At 37.7% G+C, this 23,598-nt stretch overlaps 2 protein-coding genes across 5 annotated transcripts in view; one reads left to right on the forward strand and one right to left on the reverse strand.

Moving 5' to 3' along the window:
- RSPH4A (radial spoke head component 4A) lies at positions 1-14,822 on the forward strand. 2 transcript variants are annotated; one of them, XM_070417530.1, is made up of 6 exons: positions 1-816; positions 1,798-2,032; positions 6,492-7,229; positions 8,613-8,763; positions 10,324-10,441; positions 12,079-14,822. In XM_070417530.1, exons 1-6 carry the CDS (start codon positions 113-115, stop codon positions 12,311-12,313), a joined length of 2,181 nt encoding a protein of 726 aa, XP_070273631.1. In that variant the 5' UTR covers positions 1-112; the 3' UTR covers positions 12,314-14,822. The 2 variants fall into 2 exon arrangements, with proteins under 2 accessions (XP_070273631.1, XP_070273634.1); XM_070417533.1 differs by lacking the exon at positions 8,613-8,763 and having other exon boundaries at positions 12,079-12,183.
- Positions 12,849-23,598, reverse strand: part of ZUP1 (zinc finger containing ubiquitin peptidase 1) — a 16,750-nt gene continuing 6,000 nt past the window's right edge. For 2 of the 3 annotated variants that reach the window (XM_070417535.1, XM_070417534.1), the window contains exons 5-10: positions 21,923-22,091; positions 19,850-20,038; positions 19,272-19,437; positions 16,238-16,389; positions 14,976-15,196; positions 12,849-14,756 (exon numbers count right to left, since the gene is read on the reverse strand). In XM_070417535.1, the coding sequence (XP_070273636.1) occupies positions 14,709-14,756; positions 14,976-15,196; positions 16,238-16,389; positions 19,272-19,437; positions 19,850-20,038; positions 21,923-22,091 (945 nt within the window). In that variant the 3' untranslated portion in view covers positions 12,849-14,708. Of the gene's footprint in view, positions 14,757-14,975; positions 15,197-16,237; positions 16,390-19,271; positions 19,438-19,849; positions 20,039-21,922; positions 22,092-23,598 lie in introns of those variants that run through there. The other variant, XM_070417536.1, reaches the window with a different exon arrangement.

The following is a 23,598-nucleotide window of genomic DNA, read 5'->3' on the forward strand; positions in this document are numbered from 1 at the left end:
CCCAGAAATTGCTTAGCAGACCTCAGCAAAGCAACTGTCCTGCGCTGACTCTTTCCCCATCTGCACAATCCCTTTCATCCAGAAGTTTTTGGTTTTTTTCTTGATTCCCTCTATGGAAGAGTCCAGTGCCCTGGAGCAAGAAAAAGAAAACCAGGAATCGCGGGAAGAAGGGAGGCCGTGGGATGAAATGACAGCAGCTTCTACCCAAGATCCTCAGCCTGGATTATCTGAACACCCGGAGTCAGAGCAGGGGCCTGACACTGGACCCCAGCTCGGGAGCAGCCCGCCTGGGAGCCCGCCCGGGAGCAGCCCACCTCGGAGCCCGCCGTCTAGAGGCAGCCCACCTGTGGATGACCTCGCGGGACCAGGTGCATCTCCATCTGCGCCTCCTCGGGAGCCCTCCTCTCCTCCTCCTCTGGTTCTGTCAGAAAAGCACCTCGCTGCACCGTGGCGCTCAGAGAAGACCGCGAGGGGGATTCCTGAAGCCGGGGCACCTCACCCTGACCACTTGCAACAATCATCTGATGAAGGAGAATCAACGCCTCATCAAACAGTCCAGTCAAAGGGGAACACCTTTCAACAGCTTCAGCAAACCGACGGTCACCTGTATGAGCCGAGGGACGCGAACCATAACAACTCTAAACAGGAAGACCTGAGATGTGACATTTCTCAGGAGGAAGACTCAGACAGTAAACGTCATCTGGATGAGGCTGAGCCTGAGCCTGAGCCTGAAGCGGCCCCCAGCATGCTTGAGAATGCCGTTCAGAATGCTAAGGCTTACCTACTAAAGACCAGTAGCAAGTCAGGCTTAAATCTGTAAGTCCTGGAGGAAAAAAGAGAGGAAAGTATCCAAAGAAAAGGGGGTGTGAGTATATCTGGGTGAGAGTGTGTTTCTTTGGGGAAATACCTTTGAAAAGTCTGTATTAGTATGAGTTGGTGGCTTAATAACTCTTTGCACCACAGGCCTCAAAATACGTCATTGGTGGAGATTCCTCTAGTTTCTTTAAAGACCCTTGGCACAGAGAAACAAAGCCTAGGAATTATGGAATCTTTGGTGTGAAGGAGACCAAAGGGATAGTGAAGTCCCAGCGTCCCTTCAGGAAGCTTGTAACAGGAGCTTTCTGCCAGTGATGGGGAGCACCTGGCTCTGCTGTCAGCATCAGAGTGCTCGCCTGGCTTGGTTTTGAGTTCTCACCAGGCCAGTCCTGGGTGACCAGTTATCTGTTTTTCTGGAACTATCCTGATGTGAGCGCTGAAAGCTCTGCATCTGAAGAAACTCCTAGTGTAGGCAAATCGGGGGAATTAGCCACCATAATTGGTCTAAAGAATAAAAAGTTCATATTTAATGTGTGTAATCTCTCACAAAACTCAAGATTGACTATTTAAAATGTTATTTACAAATTACTGTCTTAAACTACAATTTTCTTAAGCTTTAGGGATGTGATCTGCTGCTCAGTTAAGGTAAAAAAAAAGAAAAAAATGTTAATCACTTTAAAATTTATAACTAAGAGATTTCAATCACAAATAAAATGTGAAATGTTCCTGATATAAAATATGTATCTTTCTATGTTTTTCTTTAATATTTTAAATATTCATATCATATTGGAGATATTTTTGAAGGAAAATTCTAGAATAGGTTTTTCTGGCAGTGGAAGTTACCATGTTTATTCACTTAAAATTTCTGAAGGTTTTGAGTTGTTGAAGTTTCCTAAACACCAGCTCCCTGAGTCTGCATGAAATGCTTCTTCAAACGCTTTTGTCGTGGGTTAACACCTGGAGTTTTCTCTTTTTGGATAGATATGATCATCTTTCTAATATGCTGACCAGGATCTTAGATGAGCGTCCTGAAAATGCTGTGGACATCATTGAAAATATTAGCCAAGATGTAAAGATGGCACATTTTAGTAAAAAACTAGATACACTCCAAAATGAGAATGAGATGCTTCCAACATATGAAATAGCAGAGAAGCAAAAGGCTCTTTTTCTCCAGGGGAATTTGGAAGGAGCTGACCAAGAACTGGAAGATGAAATGGTAAGTCACTACTGTAAATCTGAATAGTGCAATCCTGGGGTTTGATTGGAGGTGAGTAGGTGTGGCTCTAAATTCATATCAATAGTTTCTTCTGGCTTGCTAAATAGTACTTTCAACCTCATTTCACATCACTCATTTCCTTATTTAGAGTTTATTTTTTCACACTGTGGTTTAGTATTGCACAGGCTTAGCTATTACATGTTTGTGGGGCTGAGGTATTCATGTCAGAGAAAATGGTTTCTTCATCTTTTAAATTCCAAAGTGCCTGGTACAGACCTTGGCCTACAGCTGTTTCTTATTAACTCCTTGTTGAATGAATGAATTACTGTCAGATCATTTAAAATCAGGCTTTAAATCAATGTGCATATTTCCCTTTAGTTTATTAGACAAAGTAGAAATACTTCTAATGTCATTTTCATTCTCTTCCAAGGCAGTTTCTTCATATTATGTCTTGATATTATGCATATTATGCCAATGAATTATAATAGAAAAGGAGAGAGATCAAATGTCTTTTAATCCCCAGAGACAAATTGTTGAAAATATTTAGAGAACATTGGTGACAGAATTAAAAAGCTATCATTAGAGAATAAAACCTGTTTTATCACAGAAATTCTAGCTGCAAATATTTCAAAATAGTAGCCAGTATTGTGTTTCCTAAATGCCTACATGACTGTAATTTATACCACCAAGGAGTGTATATACCTACTGAGCTTTCATGTTTTGTTACCACTAGACTTTTAAAAAATATGTCTATATATTTGCAAAATAAATGTTTAGAGTGAGATGATTTCAATAGAGGGCAAAGAGTTTGATTAGGGAAAAGACAGGAGGGTTGAGAATCTGGACCCACAGGGCTCGGCAACCTTGGTGGGAGACCCAACTTGACACAGTGGGCCCAGGGTACCCAGAGGGAACAAGTAATCGGTGTTATGGAACTGACATCAACTCTTCTTTTCTGAAAATATCTTACTGCAACCATTTAGTTATATGGCCACATCCAGAGAAGACGAGTCTTGAGGCAAACAACATTTAGGGATCAAGCAGAAGGCAGATACTCTCATGGAGGAATTTATCAAAGGTCAAACTCCAGTATGAGAACGGGACATTGGGGTATCTATAGGCACAACACTGTCAATTAGGGATCTGCGTCCTAAAATTAGGATAAGGAATGAGAATACAGAAAGCTGTTTAATTCTGGAACCTGAGCCTCTTATTCAGATTCCATGAATTCTTCCTCAATTATGTCTTCAAATGTAGTCATGATTGAGTACTTCTACATTCCTTTTATTTATCCTATATATTACCACACATATGGTACTATATTGATTTTTATTGACTCCATATATTACCATCTACACTAATAAAAGGGAAACATGAAAATTGGTGTCACACTGCTACCCTTCCCATTAGCTAATCCGGGCGATATGCAAACTAACTGCCAGCCAAGATTGCGGCCGGCAGCCAGGCAGCTTGAAGCTAACAGGAGGCTTGCTTGCTTTAGTGACGGAGGACTCCAACGTTCCCCGCCTGCCGCTGCTGGCTTCTGAGCTTGCAGTTTGAAACATTGTTACAAATACAGAAGCTAAACAAAACCCCAGAAACCTGCTTTCAGCCAGCCAGGATCTCAGAGCTGGAGTTGAAACAGTGTTTCGATTATAGAACCCAAACAAACCAGATACCTGCTTTCAGCAGCCAAGGCCTAAGAGTTGGAGCCAAGCCTCAGAGCTAAAGCTGGCCCAGAATAAAAGAAAAAAAGGAGCGATTGGGAGCTTCAGTCACCCGCCAGCCTGAAAACAGCCCTCAGCCCCTCACCCAGACTGGCCAGGCACCCCAGTGGGGACCCCCACCCTGAAGGGTGTGTGACCAGCTGCAAACAGCCATCATCCCCTCATCCATGCTGGCCAGGCACCCCAGTGGGGACCCCACCCTGATCCAGGACACCCTTCAGGGCAAACCAGCTGGCCCCCACCCGTGCACCAGGCCTCTATCCTATATAGTAAAAGGGTAATATGCCTCCCAGCACCGGGATCAGCGGAGCCGCGAGGCCTCCCGGCACCAGGATCAGCGTGACAGGGGGCAGCGACCAAACCCCCTGATCGCCCTGTGGCTCTGTGTAACAGGGTGCGGCGCCCCAACCCCCCTCCATGGGCCTTGCTCTGTGTGTGACAGGGGGCGGTGCCCCAACTCCCCTATCGGCCCTACTCTGTGCGTGACGGGGGGAGCTCCCCAACCCCCTGATTGGCCCTGCTCTGTGAGTGACAGGGGGTGGCGCCGCAACCTCCCCATCGACTCTGCCTTGAGTGTGACGGGGGCGGTGCCCCAACCCCCCAAATCGGCCCTACCCTGAGCGTGACTGAGGGTGGCATCGCAACCTCCCGATCCGCCCTGCTCTGTGCATGACAGGGGGCGGCGCCCCAACTCCCCTATCAGCCCTGCCCTGAGCCCGACCAGGGGCTGCACCTAGGGATTGGGCCTGCCCTCTGCCACCCGGGAGCAGGCCTAAGCCAGCGGGTCGTTATCTCCTGAGGGGTCCCAGACTGCGAGAGGGCACAGGCTGGGCTGAGGGACCCCCGCCCCCCGAGTGCACAAATTTTTGTGCACCGAGCCTCTAGTATGTATATAATTATTTATTTTTTATAAAATATATGGTAATATATAAAAACATATAGAACATACCTCAGAGATATTGCAGGTTTGGTTCCAGACCACTGCAATAAAGTGAATATTTCAATAAAGCAAATCACACAAATCTTTTGTTTTCTGTTTACACATTATTTATGTTTACACTATACTGTATTCTATTAAAGGTGTAATAGCATCATATCTAAAAAACAATGTACAATAGTAACATCAAAGACCACTGATCATCTATATATATAAAAGGCTCATATGCTAAGTTTCCAAATGTCTGACCAGTTGCTATAATGTGCACTGAATACCATGGGGCAGATGTTCAATGCAGGAGCTGCAGTGACGTGCACTGGCCATTTACAGAGAAATGGCACCACAGACCTGGCGCCCACAATGCAACACTTGGCTTCCCCCAAGTGGGACACAGGCCCTGCCACCACCCTGGAGCAATAGCCCACCAAATTGCAGCCAATGTTGCCAAGACCCCATGGCACAAAATGTGGCCCACAGTCCAGCCAGGAGATGGTGGCTGTGGCTGTGGGGTAATGATGTCACAAAGCAATGCCAGTCTTCCTCTCCCTACCAACTAGCCTCCTTGCAGTTTCTTCAGCCCAGTAACATGACTTGCTTTATAGCCAGGTGAAAACATTTTACACTTTAAATGTCTATGAAGCTTTTTCCCGTGCCTCATCTCATTTCATCCTCACAGAAGTCCTGGAGGAGGTAGATAGGAGACTCGGTCGAATCCTATTGTCTTTTCATTAGCCGGAAAATGGAGTTTTAGAAAGCTTAGAAACTTGACCCGACTGAAAAGAAGTAAGAAATAATAGACCTTGAAAATGACTTCAAGTTTTGTCACTGCACAGAATATACTAAAACACTGCTGCAGTTAAATATTTTATCCTTTATTCTGAGTGATCTACAATAATAATCTGCTTTGTGTTGATATTAACTGCTGTGTTGCTGACAATTACTTGAAAGAGAAGTTGGTGTGCTTCATTGGCCTGGAAAGAGTTTAGCTAAATCAGAAAGCAGGTCTAATTAAGCAAGTTTATTCTATATCTATAAAAGGCTAAGTTGACTCGCACACGCGAGATACATATAAAGCTCTTGCTGGTGCCAATCGCATGCATGTGTTTTGATCTGTCATTGCCAATTGTGAATTTGGTTGACACTTCTATTATAGAGAAAGGGCGAATAATGATATTAAAATATGTCTTCTAATTAATTTCCTTTCAATGTGTACGAATTCGTGTACTGGGCCACTAGTAAAAATATAATGAAAAAGTTTGAATATTGTTAGAATTTCCAAAATATGACACAGAGACATGAACTGAGCAAATGCTGTTGATTAGTAAAATATGCAGTATCTGCAGAGTACAATAAAGCAAAGCACAATAAAATGAGATATACCTGTATAAATATATACATTTACATAAGTAAACATTTTCTAAAAATATGTGTGTAGATAGGTTATAGCATATTTTATTATTTCAAGATAGTAAAGGGGCCACTTAAACATTTTTTTATAAACAGGGGATGTTGAATATTTATTTTTCATAATGATTATTACATTTTCTCTGCCTAAGATACATATATGCAATAAGATTATTATAATGATGAGTGTAAAACACAATGGCAGAAGCTACATTTATAAGTGAGATGAATGAAATTTGCAAATTAATGAAGTGATCTAAATCTTGAAAGAAATGTCAAAGATATGGTGTAGACAGAAAGTAGTGCTAATATCAAGATGTTTAAAAGGGAAACAGGAAGCAAGCAGGTCTCTTTATAGATAGCATGTTAACCGCAGCATTTGTATTCCCAGGCAGAATACTCTCTCCCAAATGTAATGGAGTCAGCATTTTATTTTGAACAAGCTGGAGTTGGTTTGGGCACTGATGAGATTTATCGCATATGTCTTGCCCTCAAGCAGCTTACTGACACTCACCCAATCCAAAGATGCCGTTTCTGGGGCAAGATCTTGGGTCTGGAAATGAATTATATTGTAGCTGAAGTGGAATTTCATGAAGGAGAAGATGAAGAGGAGGTGGAAGAGGAAGATGTAACTGAAGAGAGGGACAATGGAGAGAGTGAAGGTGAAGAAGATGAGGATGAATTACCAAGGTCCCTTTACAAGGCCCCACAGCCTATACCAAAAGAAGAAAGCAGAACAGGTGCCAACAGATATGTTTATTTTGTTTGCAATGAACCAGGAAGACCATGGGTGAAGTTACCATCAGTTACACCTGCACAAATTGTTATTGCAAGAAAAATCAAGAAATTTTTCACAGGGCGATTGGATTCTCCCATCATCAGCTACCCACCTTTCCCAGGAAATGAGAGTAATTACCTACGAGCACAAATTGCCAGAATTTCAGCAGGGACCCATGTCAGCCCTTTAGGATTCTATCAGTTTGGTGAAGAGGAAGGAGAGGAGGAGGAAGAAGTAGAAAGTGGGCGAGATAACTTTGAAGAAAACCCTGATTTTGAAGGCATCCAAGTGGTTGATCTAGTGGAATCCCTATCCAATTGGGTTCACCATGTACAACATATACTCCCTCAGGTAGGGGCTTTGCAGTTCTCAATCTATCAGCCAATCAGCACATATGTATTAAATTCAGTATACAATGCATACATATATTCAGACTCTAGACCAGCCGTGGGCAAACTACGGCCCGCGGGCTGGATCCAGCCCGTTTGAAATGAATAAAACTAAAAAAAAAAAAAGACCATACCCTTTTATGTAATGATATTTACTTTGAATTTATATTAGTTCACACAAACACTCCATCCATGCTTTTGTTCCGGCCCTCCGGTCCAGTTTAAGAACCCATTGTGGCCCTCGAGTCAAAAAGTTTGCCCACCCCTGCTCTAGACAGAGAAAGAGGTCATTAAAAATCAAGTAAAAGCACAGAGTATTATATAATTGGCAAGTAATATAGACCTGGGATCTTCAAACAGATTTTTATTTCCAAACAGAAATAAGATAATCATTTCTATGGAGTATTGGACAAGTTATTTAAGGATTAAGATCTATTTGTGTTGTGAAACTAATTTTGGGAACCATTTTTTAAACATTCTATTTCTATAATACACGGAGATTTTATGCCAAGAACAATAAAAAAATATAATAAAAATAAAAACAAGCAAACAGTGCTAAATAGCAGTTATATAGCACATATTCTACTAGGTGCTCTTACTAGCCTTTTATATGCATTACATCATTTCATAATCATGACTGTATAAAAGGCATCAGACAATAGTGGGGTGAAGACCTGTGGGGGTGGGTGTGGTGTGGAAGGGGTCAATGGGAAAAAAAAAGGGGGATATCTGCAATACTTTCGATAATAAAGATAAATTAAAAAATAATATTATCCTTATTATACAGATGAGGGAATTGAGGCAGAGTTGAGGAAATGTAAAATAAGTAATATACTAATAAGCAATAGGGTCAGATGTGAGTAGGCATAATGGATCCAGAGTTCATCCTTTTAATCACTCTGCTCTACTACCTCATCCGCAGGTAGAAAATCTTTATACTTGGACCTACATATGAGATATTCTTATATCTTTAGATAAGAGTTAATCAGATCAGAAATTATAACCCCAAACCTCCATACCTAATCTTATAATTTTTATTAAAAATATTACATTATTTTTCTTATATATTATTTATTACAAATAAGTAAAATGCATTATTTTTTTTAACTAAGGCACTGCTAATTTAAAAATATACCTGTTCTGTAACTTCAAGTAGTTGGCAGATTCCTGAAATATATAGTACAATCTTTTGCTTGAAAAAAACCTAGATCATAATAGCACTTGGTAAATATATGTTGGTGAATGAATAAATTCCCACACAGTGAAACCTTATGCAGATAATTTCATGAATCCAAATGAATACTCTGATATTTTAAGATCTTCATCTTGCAATATTCATACTCAGGGTCGCTGTAATTGGTTCAACCCCATACAAAAAAGTGAAGAGGAAGAAGAAGAAGATGATGAAGAAAAAGAAGAAGAAAAAGGAGAAGAGCCTGACTACATAGAACAGGAAGTGGGGCCGCCTCTCTTGACACCAATCTCTGAAGATTTAGGTAATTTTACATAAACTTTATACGTTATCACTATTTATATTGTACTACATATACCTATACTGTGCATATGTATACTATGTAATATTACTATACTATATACATAGCATACATATATGTATACCACATATACACATACTATGTATATTTAATACTATATACACATACTATATGTGTAATACTATATATACATATACTATGTAATATTACTAGTATATGTAGATAGTATACCTAGTATATATAATGTACTATATGTATGGTATATGTGCATATAATATACTGCATCTACATATCTATACACACACACACACACACACACACACACACACACACACTATAGTATATGTGTGGAATAAAGAATGTAGCTGGCCAAACCACCAACTTTCTCTGACAGAAGTTAAAGAAGTGCCACACAGGGAGGAAACAAGTTGGCTGTAGCTCTTACTGAAATGCTGACAGTTATCTTGTGTATCATTCTTATCTTACATTCTGCACACCATAGACCAGGGGTGGGCAAACTTTTTGACTCGAGGGCCACAATGGGTTCTTAAACTGGACCAGAGGGCCGGAACAAAAGCATGGATGGAGTGTTTGTGTGAACTAATATAAATTCAAAGTAAACATCATTACATAAAAGGGTACGGTCTTTTTTTTTTTTTTTTTTTTAGTTTTATTCATTTCAAACGGGCTGGATCCGGCCCGCGGGCTGTAGTTTGCCCACGGCTGCCATAGACAGATGACCATAAACACTTGACATTATTATCTATACTAATAAAAGGGTAATATGCTAATTAGACTGGGAGACCTTCCAGACGTTCTTCTGGACAAAGCCATGGTGGCGGGGCCGAGGTAGAGGCGATTAGAGGCCAAGAAGGGAGGGCAGTTGTGGGTGATTAGGCTGGTGGGGGGCGGGGCCGTTGGGGGTAAGCAGACCAGCAGGGGGCCAGTTGGAGGCAAGCAGGCCATCAGTGGGGGTCAGTTGGAGGTGATCAGGACAGCAGGGGGGCGGGGGGGGGGAGGGCAGTTTGGAGTGAGCAAGCCAGCAGGGGGGGTAGTTGGGGGTGAGCAGGCCAGTGGGGAGGGGAGGTGGGGGTGATCAGTCTGGTGGGGGGGGCATTTGGGGGCAAGCAGGCCGGCAGGCAGAGTGGTTAGGGGCAATCAGGCAGGAAGGCAGGCAGGCAGGTGAGCAGTTAGGAGTCAGCAGTCCCGGATTGCGAGAGGGATGTCCGACTGCCTGTTTAGGCCCTATCCCTGTAAACCGGCAGTAGGACATCCTTCAAGGGGTTCCAGATTGGAGAGGGTGCAGGCTGGGCTAAGGAATACCCCCTCCCCCGTGCATGAATTTTGTGCACCAGGCCACTAGTATAGTGTATAAGTATTCAAATTTCATTGCTCCACAATGTTCATAAAATTCCCTCCTGGTTTTATGTTAAGTTGCTGATGTTTAACTTCTCTATGTCAAATGTTTTTGTGTTTTATTATTTACAAAAATAGCTTCTCTGTTACACAGTATATCCTTGTCTATGTAGGCATTAAGCTTTTGATTTTCTCATTGATTTACAGAGATCCAGAATATACCACCTTGGACAACACGACTATCTTCAAATCTCATTCCTCAATATGCTGTTGCTGTTCTCAGATCCAACCTTTGGCCTGGAGCATATGCCTTTTGCAATGGCAAGTAAGTATGTGACAACTTTCAAAGTTATGACTGTGATTATTTAAGTTCTGGAAAGTATAAGTTACCCCTGAAATCTTAGGTTATTATTTTAACTCATTTTTAGCAAGATTTATTCAAACTTCTGTATTATACAGTAAAGCATCAAATTTAGAATATTAGAATAATTTAGACTTCTGCCTTTTCTGAATTATTTAATTAAAGAAGCTAAAATATGGCTTTTATTCTATAATTATTTGAATAATTGATATTCACTTAATTGAAGTAATTCTAAGCAGTGTTTAGTTTAAATCTCTCATTATTTTTTGTTGGGTACCTTGATAAAAGATACTTAAAAATATGTATTATTTAGGCTATCATTTTCAAGAGAATTAGGATGAAGAGGATACTAAATGCCCTCACTTCCTTGTGTGTTATACTTCCATTTCCTACCTAATAAATCCAGTGTTAAAAGCTGAGCTGAAGAGAGAGCTGAGCTGCTGAATGTCAGAGTAGTCATTAATATAACAATCCAAAAATGAAAAAAAGAGAAAGCACTGTGACAGTATAAGCAAGAGAAAGCACTGGTTTCCTCCCCCACCTCCCGCCCCCGTTCCATTTTTCCCCATGGAATGGCACACTGGTGGAAGGTCAGGTGGATCAGCACAGATGTGGGTGTCATCTCACCGACAGGGGAGGCCCTGACATAAGGCTCTTGCAGTTTTATGGGCCAGGGGGCCGGGGGAAGTGGGGGAGAGCTAGGGAAAAGTACTGGATACTGAGAGTGGGGAAGAGTGTTTTTAAGGTTTCCCCTTCTCTCCTCTAACACCCCCCACCCCATAAGGAGGCCTTAGCAGAGGTACCCTTAGACCTCTACTGAAGGCCTAGATAGAGACCTAGGAGTGAAGGCATCTGAGCTAGGAACGGAAATATGTGAAGAGCATGACAGGCCAGAGGGGCCAGAGTCCTCGACTGCCACTCCCCTGAGACTGTGCTGACTGCACCGAATCTGGAGCGGAGAGGGCAATTGTCCTGTGAGGCATGCTGGGAAAAGCCTTTGTACTTGCCCGTGGTTCGGCGGGGAAAATCACATAGGTCTTCAACCACAAGCCCACTCCTCCCCTAGCCAAAAGTTTGCTAGGTTGGAAACTTTAAAAAAATATTTTCTTTTATTGATTTCATAGAGGAAGAGAGAGGGAGAGAGAGAAACATCAATAGGAGGGAATCATTGATCAGCTGACTCCTGCACGCCCCCTATTGGTGATCAAACCCACAACCAGTGCATGTCCCTTGACCAGACTAGGTTGGAAACTTTTAAATTCTTCCTAACTCTAATGATAGTAACTTCCGCCCCCGCCCCCGCTCCCTGCCCCCGAAAATAAATGATCAAAGGCTATGGTTTTGGTGTAGGGTACATTTTGACAGGGTCAGGCTCCATGGTTTTCTTAACCAGCTTAAGCTGTTCGGATCATAGAAATGCCCTGTGCTGGAAGAATCATTTAGGGGTAGTTCATCTTTAATGCATTTTAAATATATTGTTTTGAAATTTTATGGGACTATGCTATTTCAAGTACTTTATCATTACAGGAGAGGAAGGTCAACTTTTCTTACTGAAAAAAATGATAGAATGATCATCTACATTTTTTTTTTTTAACTTATAGAAAGTTTGAAAATCTCTACATAGGCTGGGGTCATAAATATAGTCCAGACAGCTATGCACCTCCAGTTCCACCACCAGCTTGTCAAGAATACCCCAATGGACCAGAAATTACAGAAGCGGATGACCCCAGTGTGGAAGAGGAGCAGGCTTTCAGGACTGCACAGGAAGCTGCTGTGCTTCCAGCCAAGGAAAACGAAGAAACTGAGGAAGATGAAGATGAAGATGATTATGACTAGCGAAAATAAAATGGGGTGCTCAATTCAGCAGCATATATACTAAATAAAACTGACACCGTTTTATGAGACTGATGCATACATACTACTTATGTGGTTCTAATTATATATATTCATGTGCAAAATGCCATTCCCTGAAATAATCAAATTTGGAATTTTATGTTTGGAATTATTAGTATGTACTTATAGAAAGATGCTCAATGGATTTTGCAGAGGCTAAATGACATGTTCTGCATTACTGTTCTGATAGCCACAACCAATGGAATATGTGCTTCTGTATTTTTTTCAGGTCTCAAGTTTAACTTCTAATATGGCAAACATGAAAATATATAACCCACAAAAGCTTCTTGGGCACTTCAATATTTTTTTGAGCATCAAGGGGTATCAAGGTAAATATTAAGTTTATAATTTCATCACCTGCTCAAAGCCTTTGGGAACACTCAAATTTTTAACCTTTTTACTTGTTACTTCTTTATTTATTTTTTGTTTAAAGTATTACATGTCTCCATTCTACTGACTGACACCCCCCCCCCCCTATTTCCCCCCAGGATACTTGTTACTTCTTAAAAAACTTCTTCAGTGTCTTTCATCTTATAGAAATTGGTTTGCAGAAATGGCTTGCTGGGATATTCAGAGACTTCAGAGTAATGTTTTCTATCATTACTTCTCTAAAACTGTATTTTCATTCACTAAAAATGTATTTTAAAGTCCTGTATGTGCTAGGTACCCTAAGGCTACTGGCTGGCAGTCTGCAGATTACTGATCTATAGACACTGCTTATCAAATACTTTGAAGGTACATTTATTCAGACTTGTGCAGTTCAGGAAGAACTCCAAGAGGTGGAGAACTAAAGGTAAGAAGGTCTTAGGCAGCACCAACTATATTTTGGTGAAAGACTTTGGGCTAAAAGGAGTGGAACTTTGAAAGTGGTGAGAGATGAGCCTGGAGAGGCAAGCAGGGCCCAGGTTGTTTGGGATGTTCGGATTTTATACATAAACAGGGAAAAGGACTCAACTAGGAAGTGACAAAATCATATTTGTAAGGAACATTTGGCTTCTGTGTAGAAGATGGATGACAGAGAATCAAGACAGGGACTCCAGTTAGCAGGTTATCTAGGTAAGAAGTAATGATGGCATGAAAAAGGATAACTGCATGCGGATATGAGGGGGAAACCTGGTCACTAGTCTGAAGGACAAAATATTAGAAAGGATTATTTCTAGAATTTTCCAATTGGCAATATTATTCATTCTTGGAATGCAATTTTCAGTATTCAGTGGTGTAGTGAGTATTTATAAAACTTCATTCAAGTACATTCTTGTTCATTTTTCATGGTATGACAGTTGTTTTTCTTTTTTGTTGTTTAATATCCATTTCCTCATCTACCCCGATTTCCTTTCGAGAAATTGCCTTTGTCCAGGGCAAACATCATGGCATCCGATTCCTTTTGGGAATCTGAATTGTGAGCAGAGACATTCTACCTTGGCTCTTGCTATGAATCAGACCACAGTCTCGGAGTTGCCTTGGTTCCAGCAAAGTGCCCTAGTTACCTATGGATCCTGTGAGCTTCTCTGATCTACTCTCAATGAATTTTTTTCTGCTTCAGTTGGCCAGAGTAGGATTCTTTTATGCAACCTTACACAGCACAGCCAACATGAGTCTGAAAGTTTCTTTCCTATATGACATATTAAACACTAGACTCTAAATCTCAGTTGTATAGGTAAGAGTGTGAATACTGAACAAAAGCAAATCCCTCTTTTCAGAGTGACATCTGTTGTTAAATATTAAGTTATTTCAAGGAGCTAAGGAGGGAATTTCATTAAATGTTTTACAGCAGAAGAAAACAATGTTTTTGATTAAATTTATTGGGGTGACATTGATTAAATTTATTGGGGTGATATTAATATGATACCGATTTCAAGTGTAATTTCTATGATACATGATCTGTATATTACATTTTGTGCCCAACACCCAAACATTGGTAAGAATTTGAAAGTAAGACAGCCTGGGATCATGAAAATTTTTCCAGGCAAATTACTAATCTTACAGTTTCAGCTTCCTCACACACTAATAATAACACTTGTCTCACAGAACTATTTTGAAGATTAAACTAATTAATACATGGAAAATACTAAGCATACCTAACATAAGAACCCAATAAATATTAAATATGACTATAATACAAAATCAGTTTCTGAAACGGGTAAGAAATACAAAACCCACAATGCAAACAAGGTATTTTTCTAAATTTCTAAACAGTGAATCACTAATGATATATTTAGACATTTTAGAAACTAAAAGTTGAGTATTTAGAGAATTCACAGGTTCATAAGTTGCATTAAGGAATTTAATATCTGAATTTGGGGCATGAAGTTCCACACTCACTGAAATGCTTAATTCTTCAAGGAATCTTCTCAGCTGTAAACACTTGAGACGCTTGTCTCCTGGTCTTGAAACAAAATTTTTTAAAAAATTGTTAATTGTAAGCAGAAATCAATTAGTCTGAATACATATTATTCTAATATTTTAAAAAATCTAAAAATACTTTCAAGATAATGAAAATTCCTTAAGTAAAATTACAATTTTGAATTTAAGAAATGAGAAATAAACATTTTAAAATTCAAGCCATAAAAAAACATTAAATAAAATTCCAGATTTAAAGACTTACAATTTTCTCTTCTGCAGTAAGAACGCCCTCTACTGCCACTATCTGGTACTGTTTATGCTTTAAATTTCCCACAAATTTCCGAAGTTGCTTGAGACTGTTAGCCTCCATGTCTTGCTTTAATAGTTTCTGCATTTCTCGAGAAGGACATCCAGGATCAAATACTAGTAAACATAACGTTTGGTTTTTTCTCTCTTCAATTCCAACAACTGTTCGACTATGACCTATCAAAAAATAAAATAACAGCTACATATGATTTACCTACAGCCATACATACAGATATAAATATGTACACACACACACTGAATACTCTCTCTGCGTATACGGAGTGTGTGCAAATGAATGTTTAGAAAATAAATATAGTTAGTCCCTCTGACATAGTTATCTGACCTCTCTCATTCCTAAGACACAAGCATTCAGTTCTACTTCCTAACTTTTCAGTTTTCCTTTGTCCAATTTTAGTTTTCTAAAGGCTTCATTACAAACGATTTTCTACTGTTGTCACACATTTTAGTTTTTCTTTCCCAATTCCTTGATCATTCCTATTCAAAGATCTCAAATGAAAGGATTTGAAAATTACCTACCATAAAACAAAACTCTAATGGTTCTAAAAGGTAAACAGAAATAAATATATACTATATACTAGAATTTCAAAAGTTAAGCTTTACAGCTTATATTCCTAAATGATGAAATTCCTAACAATTACTTTTCCTCATTCCTGTCAATCCAGATCACCCATTCAATATTTGTCAAACACGCCTGTGCCGGGCACTAGTCCAGGAATCAGTGATACAGAGCAAGCAAAACAAACTTTCCTGCCTTCATGGAACTCACAACACAATAGGAAGAAATATTCTATAAGCAAGATAAATAAGAAAAGTATATATTATACTGTATCTAAAAAAATAAAGCAGGGAAAAGGAGTAAGAAATGCCAGTGGTGGGAAGTTGGGATAATGAGATGAACTCTTAGGTAAGGTGGCCAGGGAAGGCCTGACTGAAGTGACACATGGGTAAAGATCTGAAAAAAATAAGGGATAAACAATAAAGGAAGAGTGAACCACGCAGCTCTGAAGATACCAAGGGTATCATCTTTCATTACCCAGGAATAGACTGAAATGAAAATGTAACTATGAAAATCAGACAGGCGACTATCACCCTACTCCCCATGATCAGACTTTTAACCTGTCCTAAAGCAAAAGTTAACTCTTTGTCGTATAAAGATATGCTTGTAAGTTACAGTTATTATTTCTGAGTTGCACTAACCTTGATGTTGCAGATAGATAGGAGGTTTAGATGTACACACTGCTTTTGGACCCCCTTCCCTCTCTGTAGAATAATAGTTCAGTATCCATTCAAACAGGCGAGGGTGCGTACCCAAAGGACCAGTTGACTTGTGAAAATCCACAATACGGCACCTAGAAAAAATGGACAGAATAAATTATTTAGAAAATATTTTAAAAATCATTTTCATCAGTGGAGTTAATACAAAACAATTCTTAGTTTAAAACTAATTCTATCTCATTTTCCTAAGAAGAAAAAAATGCAAATTTTATTTATATAAAAAACTGTCATTTTATGAGAAAATATTTAAATAACTTCATAATAAAGTTGATGACTTATAATTAAAGTTAAAAAGATTTTCTGACATGCAAAATCTCCATAAATAAATGAGATTTTAAAAAATCACCTACATAAAACCGGAGACACAGCTTTTATTCTAAAGCCTCTGAACCTGATAATCAATTGGAAGCCAACTTTTAATTTTAATTCCTTGACAACCACTCACATTTATCAAAAGTATCCTGAGTATTTTTCCTGTCAGCTCTCTCAAATTCCAATAATAAATAAGAAAAGAATACCTGTGGAAATCAGAAAAACCTGTGTACCCCATCTACCTATCTATCGATCTCCTATTTGGCACCAGACACCGGCTGTGGTATTGTTTCCTCAAGAGGAAGTCAACCTTGAATAAACAAAATTATTTTAACCAGTGTATATACTTTTCAACAACTGTTTTAAAAAGGTCAGGTATAAACAAAAGCACTTTAAATACTTTATTTTCACTTTAAAGTATAGCATAGATATCCTGTCCTTGTGTCTGTTGGAAATAAAATCTCCAACTGTAATGGTTGTCATTTTAACTTCAGTAAGTTTAATGTTGGTAACTTTCAAACCGATTAGTACTGAGTTTTAAAGGTTGAAATCAAGTTTTGGATAGTTGTTAAAAAGTAGAAACGACTTTTGGGTTAGCAGTTGACAGCATGATTGTATTTAAGAATGTAAATAGTACCCAACAGAGTATAATTCATGGAGTGCAAAAGGAAGACGTTTAAAAAACTAGCAAATAAATTCAGGTTCATTAATAAAAAGGCTTTATTCGAAGGAAGACTAAACTATTTCAGGTACCAAGAAAAAGCTGGATACATCAGGTATTTTAGATGGAAATTTTCCTTTCCTTAAAATTTTTATAAAAGCTCAAACATGATGAAGTACATATAATATGAATGTGTGAACAGATTGGCAAAAAGAAAAAAAAATTCAGAGAACATAAAACTAGTCCCTTCGATTTAAATCATTCAAGTAAGTTATACACACATTCGTTATTTAAAATTTTAAAAATATTTTTAGCAATAAGTATATCAACTAATGTGGTAGAAATAGTGTAAAACACTGGATAAATTACCTAGGAACAAACATAAAAAGAAACTATGGAGTCATGAAGCTTAAGGCAAATTTTCTATTAAAGATGATCAAAGGCATCTACCTCTGTTCCCTCTCGAAAGCCCAACAACAAAATACTGAAGAAGGAAAGGACTTAAACACCCAAGGACAAAAAGAATGGGGACAGATAAACAGTCGCACAATTCTGAAAAATGGAAAACTGAAAGCTTAGAGGCATAAGGTATTGGGGAGAGTAGTAATGGGGACAACAATAGGAGATTAATTGTAAGTTTGCATAAAGAAGGCAAATCACTTTTCACTTCCCCCAACACACACACACACACACACACACACACACAGAGGCAGGAGCTGTAGCAGAAAAGTGGAGAACTCTTCTCTGAATGGCCTCTGAGAAAAGATCTCTCTCTATACTGATATTTGAGAGTTCCCCAACCAAATAGCAAGTTTCCACCTATGACTCCTTAAATGAAGTCTGTTACTCTGCAAACCCCATGCAATCCCACAAAACCTCCAATCAGCTTTTTAGGGCCTTGTTCCTCACTCTAGGAATACACATTAAGGATTTACAAAAGGTAGAATGCCGTCAAAATGAAAAAGACTAAAATAAATAGATATGGAAAAAAATTAACATGGAGGAAACAAAAGTGCAAGGAACAGAAAGATACAAAGTGTTGGAAAAAAATTTTGCAACCATAAAAGGAGTCTATGAAACTTTACCCCTTAGAATTAAAAACACGATTGCTAAAATAACATTTCAATAGAGTAGTTGGGAAATAAAGTTGAGTGAATCTAGACAGTAAAACAAAAAGCAAATATTAAAAAAAAAGACATGACCAATAAATTTATAGTTAACCTCTGAGCTCTTTCTACATTCCAATCACAGTTCCAAGCACTTTATTATTATCTCATTTAATTATCACTATAACTCTACAAAGGAGTTACTATTTATATGTTCTTTTATCAATGGTAGAACTAGGATAGAAATACTCTATAAATAAGATAAATAAGGGTACAGACAAATTAAATCACAGAGCAGGTAGATAGGAAAGCCGGAGGCATCTGACTCGAAAGTCCAAGCTTTTAAACACTATACTGAGATCTTACAATTCACCATTCCAGATTAGAAAGGAAAAACAAATCTCCACACAATATATCAAAATCCCACATTCCAGGTGAAATTTCATAATATCAGGGCTAACAAAAGATGCAAAAAATTTCCAAATAAAATAAAATCAGCAATAATAATATTTATACAGTCCTGAAGTAAACTTTAACTTCAAAAAAGCTGAGATTTAACCATGTTAGAAGGATTGAGAGTGAACAGGTGGGAAATATAAGGGGAATGCAGTAGACAATGTCTAACACTGATAAACCAAGAACAAAAGCCATGAAAGCATATTATTTAAAAACGGGAATGACAGCTGCGTCCAATAAAGACTAGAGAATGGAAAGGAGCATGAGATAGGAAATGAATTTATTATTTCATATAAACCTTTTAGTGCTACTTAAATTTTAATTTTTAACTACTGCTTTGATAGAAAAACAAACAAAAAAACAGCAACCATAAACCTCCCAGATGTGACAATAATATCACCTTGGCTTTTTAGGTACATACTTTACCCTTAGGGAGGTCAGAAGTGTATATATTTCACATGCTCCAATCCAGGCCTTTGTTCCCTGTAGCCTGTCATTAAGTTGAGAGGCACCCTGAGGATCAAAACCTTCCCTCCATGCATCTTCAATCATAGACTGAATTTTTGGAATACAAGGAACTGACATACCTAAAATCATACAAGCAAACATGTTACATAGCAGTTATAAAAGTGTTGAACAGTATCATTTAGCAGTACACCATTTACTCTAGAGAAGTCTAAGAGAGATATTGCTGACATCTGTTATTGTATCAGTTTTGCTTCCTCCAACCAGAATTCGGTTTTTAATGTAAATATCCTAAAGTATTTCTTCCTCAAAGCCATTAAGTGTCCTTACTATACATATTTCATGTACAGCATGTATTCTAGAGAAGCCTACAACAGTTTCTAAGAGTTATTCTTGATATTTTCTATTCTATCAGTTTCTCTAAATGTAAATATCCAAAATACTTCTTCATTAAAGCTATTAACTGTGCCCACTATATTTTAATTCCCCCGTATCATATAAGGTGATAAGTTCAAAGTACTATACTTCACATACCTTTCAAGCAATCATCGTAAGTATCATTTTGTAATAATGATGACAGTAGCATTTGGAAATTTCTGTAACCACAACCCCAACCTTTGTCACCAAAAGAGGAATGAAAGTGATCCACTGCTGCAGAAAGCCACACACGCCTGACATCTGTGGCAGCATTCTGGTAATACCGATAAAGTGCTTCAATAATCCCTAAAGTAGAAGAGAGAGTAAGAAGATTTAGAAGAATTAGTTACTTTCCTATGGCTGCCTAATATATTTCTAATATCAATCTGTCCCTCAAACGCCACATTTAAATTTTGTCAATTCCATTTTTTTTATCTTTTTACTGCTATAACCTTAGTTCATGTCCTGCTTTGCCATTAAACCAATCACTTCTAAATTTCAAGACAGCTTATCAAAAGGACATAGTATATTTTAGGGCTGTGCTCTGTAATCTTTTACATTTGTATTTATTTTAAATTATATATAAATTAGTGGTTCTTTAGTAACTCTTAAATATATGAACACTTAGAAATTAAAGAATGACACAAATTAAAAATAGACATTTTAATATTTTCTAACTGTATACCCTAATGAATCATATTACACATTTCCTAGGATCTCCTACTTCACATACTTCTTTTTACATGAAGACCCTTAGAGAAGTATAAGGGGAGAAAGTACAGATTCATTAAATGGTACTAAGATAAATAAGCAATAAGAAATTAAAGTATTGTTATAAAGGGAAAATATTTGATCCATCCTTTTCTTTCTTTTCTCCCTCTTTCCCTCTCACATACACATATGTACAGATAAATTCCAACTGGATTAAAGTCAAAATATGAAAAGCAATTTTTCATAAAATATATAAATTAAAAAACAACAACCATGATCTCAAAGATGGGGGAGTTTCTTAAAAATGACACTTTTACAATAATTCGAAAGAATATATGTAAGATATGGAAGCAACCCAAGTGCCCATCAACAGATCAGTGGATAAAAAGCTGTGGTACAAATATACAATGGAATATTACTCAGCCATAAAAAAGAATGAAATCTTACCACTTGTGATAACATGAATGGGTCTGGAGGGTATTATGCTAACTGAAATAAATCAGTCAGAGAAAGATAAATACCAGATGATTTCACTTGTATGTGGAATCTAAAGAGCAAAATAATTGAACAAAATTGACACAGACTCATGGATACAGAGAACAGACTAATGATAGTCAGAGGGAAGCAGGGTTGGACTCAGTGAAGAAGTTGAAGGGATTGAGAAGTACAACTTGGTAGTTATAAAACAGTCATGGGGATGTAAAGTACATCATAGGAAATATACTAGTAGTCAATAATATTATAATAGGTAGATACTTCAAATATTTGGGAGACCACTTTGTAAAGTATGATTGTCTAACCACTATGCTGTAAACCTAAAACTAATACAAAATAACACTGAGTATAAACTGTAATTGAAAAATAAAATTTAAAAAATAAACATACCATATATGAAATTTAAAGGCAAAATTATAGACTTGAAGATATTTATACCTCATAAAATCAACAAAGAATTAGAATTTTAATGTACTTAAAGGACTTACACAAATTAGTAAGAAAAAGAAAAACAATCCAACAGAGAAAGGACAAATGAATGGAATAGGTTATTTCTTGAAGAAACTACCTCAGGAATAAACAAAGAAATGCAAATTAAGACATAGTACATCATTTCGTGCCCTAATGGCCAAAATTATATAGTGCCACCATACAAAGTGTGAGTGAGAATACAGATGCAAATGTGGATTTTGACCACTTTGGCAAACAATTCCATAATAACCTCAACGAAGTTAAAAAGTTCATTTTCCAAATACAAAGTAAATTAACACAATATAAAAGCGACTTATTTTTAGGTGAACTATTTAAGAACAGAAGTTTAGACGTTTCAAAACAACACATTTTAAAAAATTATTTGAACATAGTCTCACCTAAACCTATATAAACTGTAGATTATGAAAATTAGGCAAAATTCAAGTAATTCTGATGATTATTTCGGTGATACACAGAATATTAAAACCATGATTTTGATGTTTAAGAACTCACCAGAAGTTTTTGTTTTCCCATCATCAATACCAATAGCTAGTGATTCCATCATATCAGCTTTTCTTCTGTGAAATTCAGATGGATGCATTCTTCCACTATTTACTTCTCTCTCCATACTTCGTAGTAGCTGCTGTTTGTACCCTCCAGAATTATCTAAACCATATTGTCGCTATTGAATATAAAACAAATAACTTAATTTTTATGTCCCTTTACCTCGGTGAGGAAGGAAACTTACCATAATTTCATTTATCTGGAAATGCATTTTGAAACATTTTGGTCTACAGACTTCTTTAAAATCAATTTAAAGATTTTTATGAGAAATAAATCACACGCATACAAAATTCCTGAATTAGTAAAAGCCTTCTCTATAAACAACCATCATGGCAAGAGACTTGCTTTTCTTGTGGTAGAGAATCCTGTTTTCCTACTAAAAGTACAAGGCAGACAAGTTCTGAACACACTGATGATTTTTGCAAGGAAACCTGTCAGTACTTGTTATTTGGTTCCCAAGCTAGTCTATAAAGGCCTACTTAATTCATAATTCATTCAGGCATTCATTCTACCTAGTAAATGAACTATGTTTTTGCACAGGGGACAGAGAATCTCAAATAATATGTATAAAAAGGCCTTCTTGGAAAAAGTTTCTGAGATCTAAACAACAAATTTGCAAAGGGAATAACAAATTCCCTTTAATATTGGAAGCTTTTTGTATTTATAATGTGCAAAATTACATAAGGCAAGAAGAGTTGTGAAAAGCCAACTTTCTTTTCTCTTCTGAATCCTGGTGGGAAAATATTTTGCAGGTAAATAAATCACCAATGAGCTCTGACCGGTTTGGCTCAGTGGATAGAGCGTCGGCCTGCAGATTCAAGGGTCCCAGGTTCGATTCCGGTCAACGGAATGTACCTTGGTTGCGGGCACATACCCAGTGGGGAGTGTGCAGGAGGCAGCTGATCGATGTTTCTCTCTCATCGATGTTTCTAACTCTCTATCCCTCTCCCTTCCTCTCTGTAAAAAATCAACAAAATATATTAAAAATAAATAAATAAATAAATAAATAAATCACCAATGAGAAAAATAGCCAAAATCAGATATTCTAAGGTGAGAATTAAATTTTCTCCCATATTGCCATGTGTGAGATGCCTGAGAAAAAAGTGAGAGGTCATATAAGTTTGGGAAAATTATGATATGCACAATGCACAATAAAAGGATTTGCTATGTCCTAAGTATATAACCTGTTCTTTCATTTTTCAATTGCAGCTTACATTCAATATTATTCTGTATTAGTTTCAGGTGTATAGCATAGTGGTTAGACAACGCATACTTTACAAAGTGTTCCCTCTGATATTTCAAGTACCCACATGGCACCATATATTATGAATCGTGGTTTCTTAATTTGCCCCATCAACTTAACCATGGGTTTGAATCCAAGCTTTTCATTTAATACTGCCTGATCCTGAGCAAGTTAAGCTACTGAAAAAAAAAAAGAGGTTTAAAATAATTTCTCCAGAGAGTTGAGTTGTGAAGATTTTGGGATATGATATGAGGTGCTTACCCTAGTACATGACCAGAATGAGTACTTACAAATGGTGGCTGTTAGGAACTATAAAATACATGTTAAAAAATATTTAGTATAATAACAAGGACAAAATAGGCTGAAGTCTTGACAGCATATC

This window comes from Myotis yumanensis, unplaced genomic scaffold, assembly GCF_028538775.1.
Source record: "Myotis yumanensis isolate MYYU_CA2020_CCGP unplaced genomic scaffold, mMyoYum1.0.hap1 SCAF_6, whole genome shotgun sequence".
Taxonomy (NCBI): Eukaryota; Metazoa; Chordata; class Mammalia; order Chiroptera; family Vespertilionidae; genus Myotis; species Myotis yumanensis.

What these genes read in the sequence shown, in the direction of transcription:
- RSPH4A (XM_070417530.1), top strand. Translation starts at nt 113, where the DNA reads ATGGAAGAGTCCAGTGCCCTGGAGCAAGAAAAAGAAAACCAGGAATCG. An exon ending in AGCAAGTCAGGCTTAAATCT is followed by an intron (nt 817 to 1,797) that starts GTAAGTCCTGGA and finishes CTTTTTGGATAG; the next exon opens with ATATGATCATCTTTCTAATA. An exon ending in TACAACATATACTCCCTCAG is followed by an intron (nt 7,230 to 8,612) that starts GTAGGGGCTTTG and finishes ATTCATACTCAG; the next exon opens with GGTCGCTGTAATTGGTTCAA.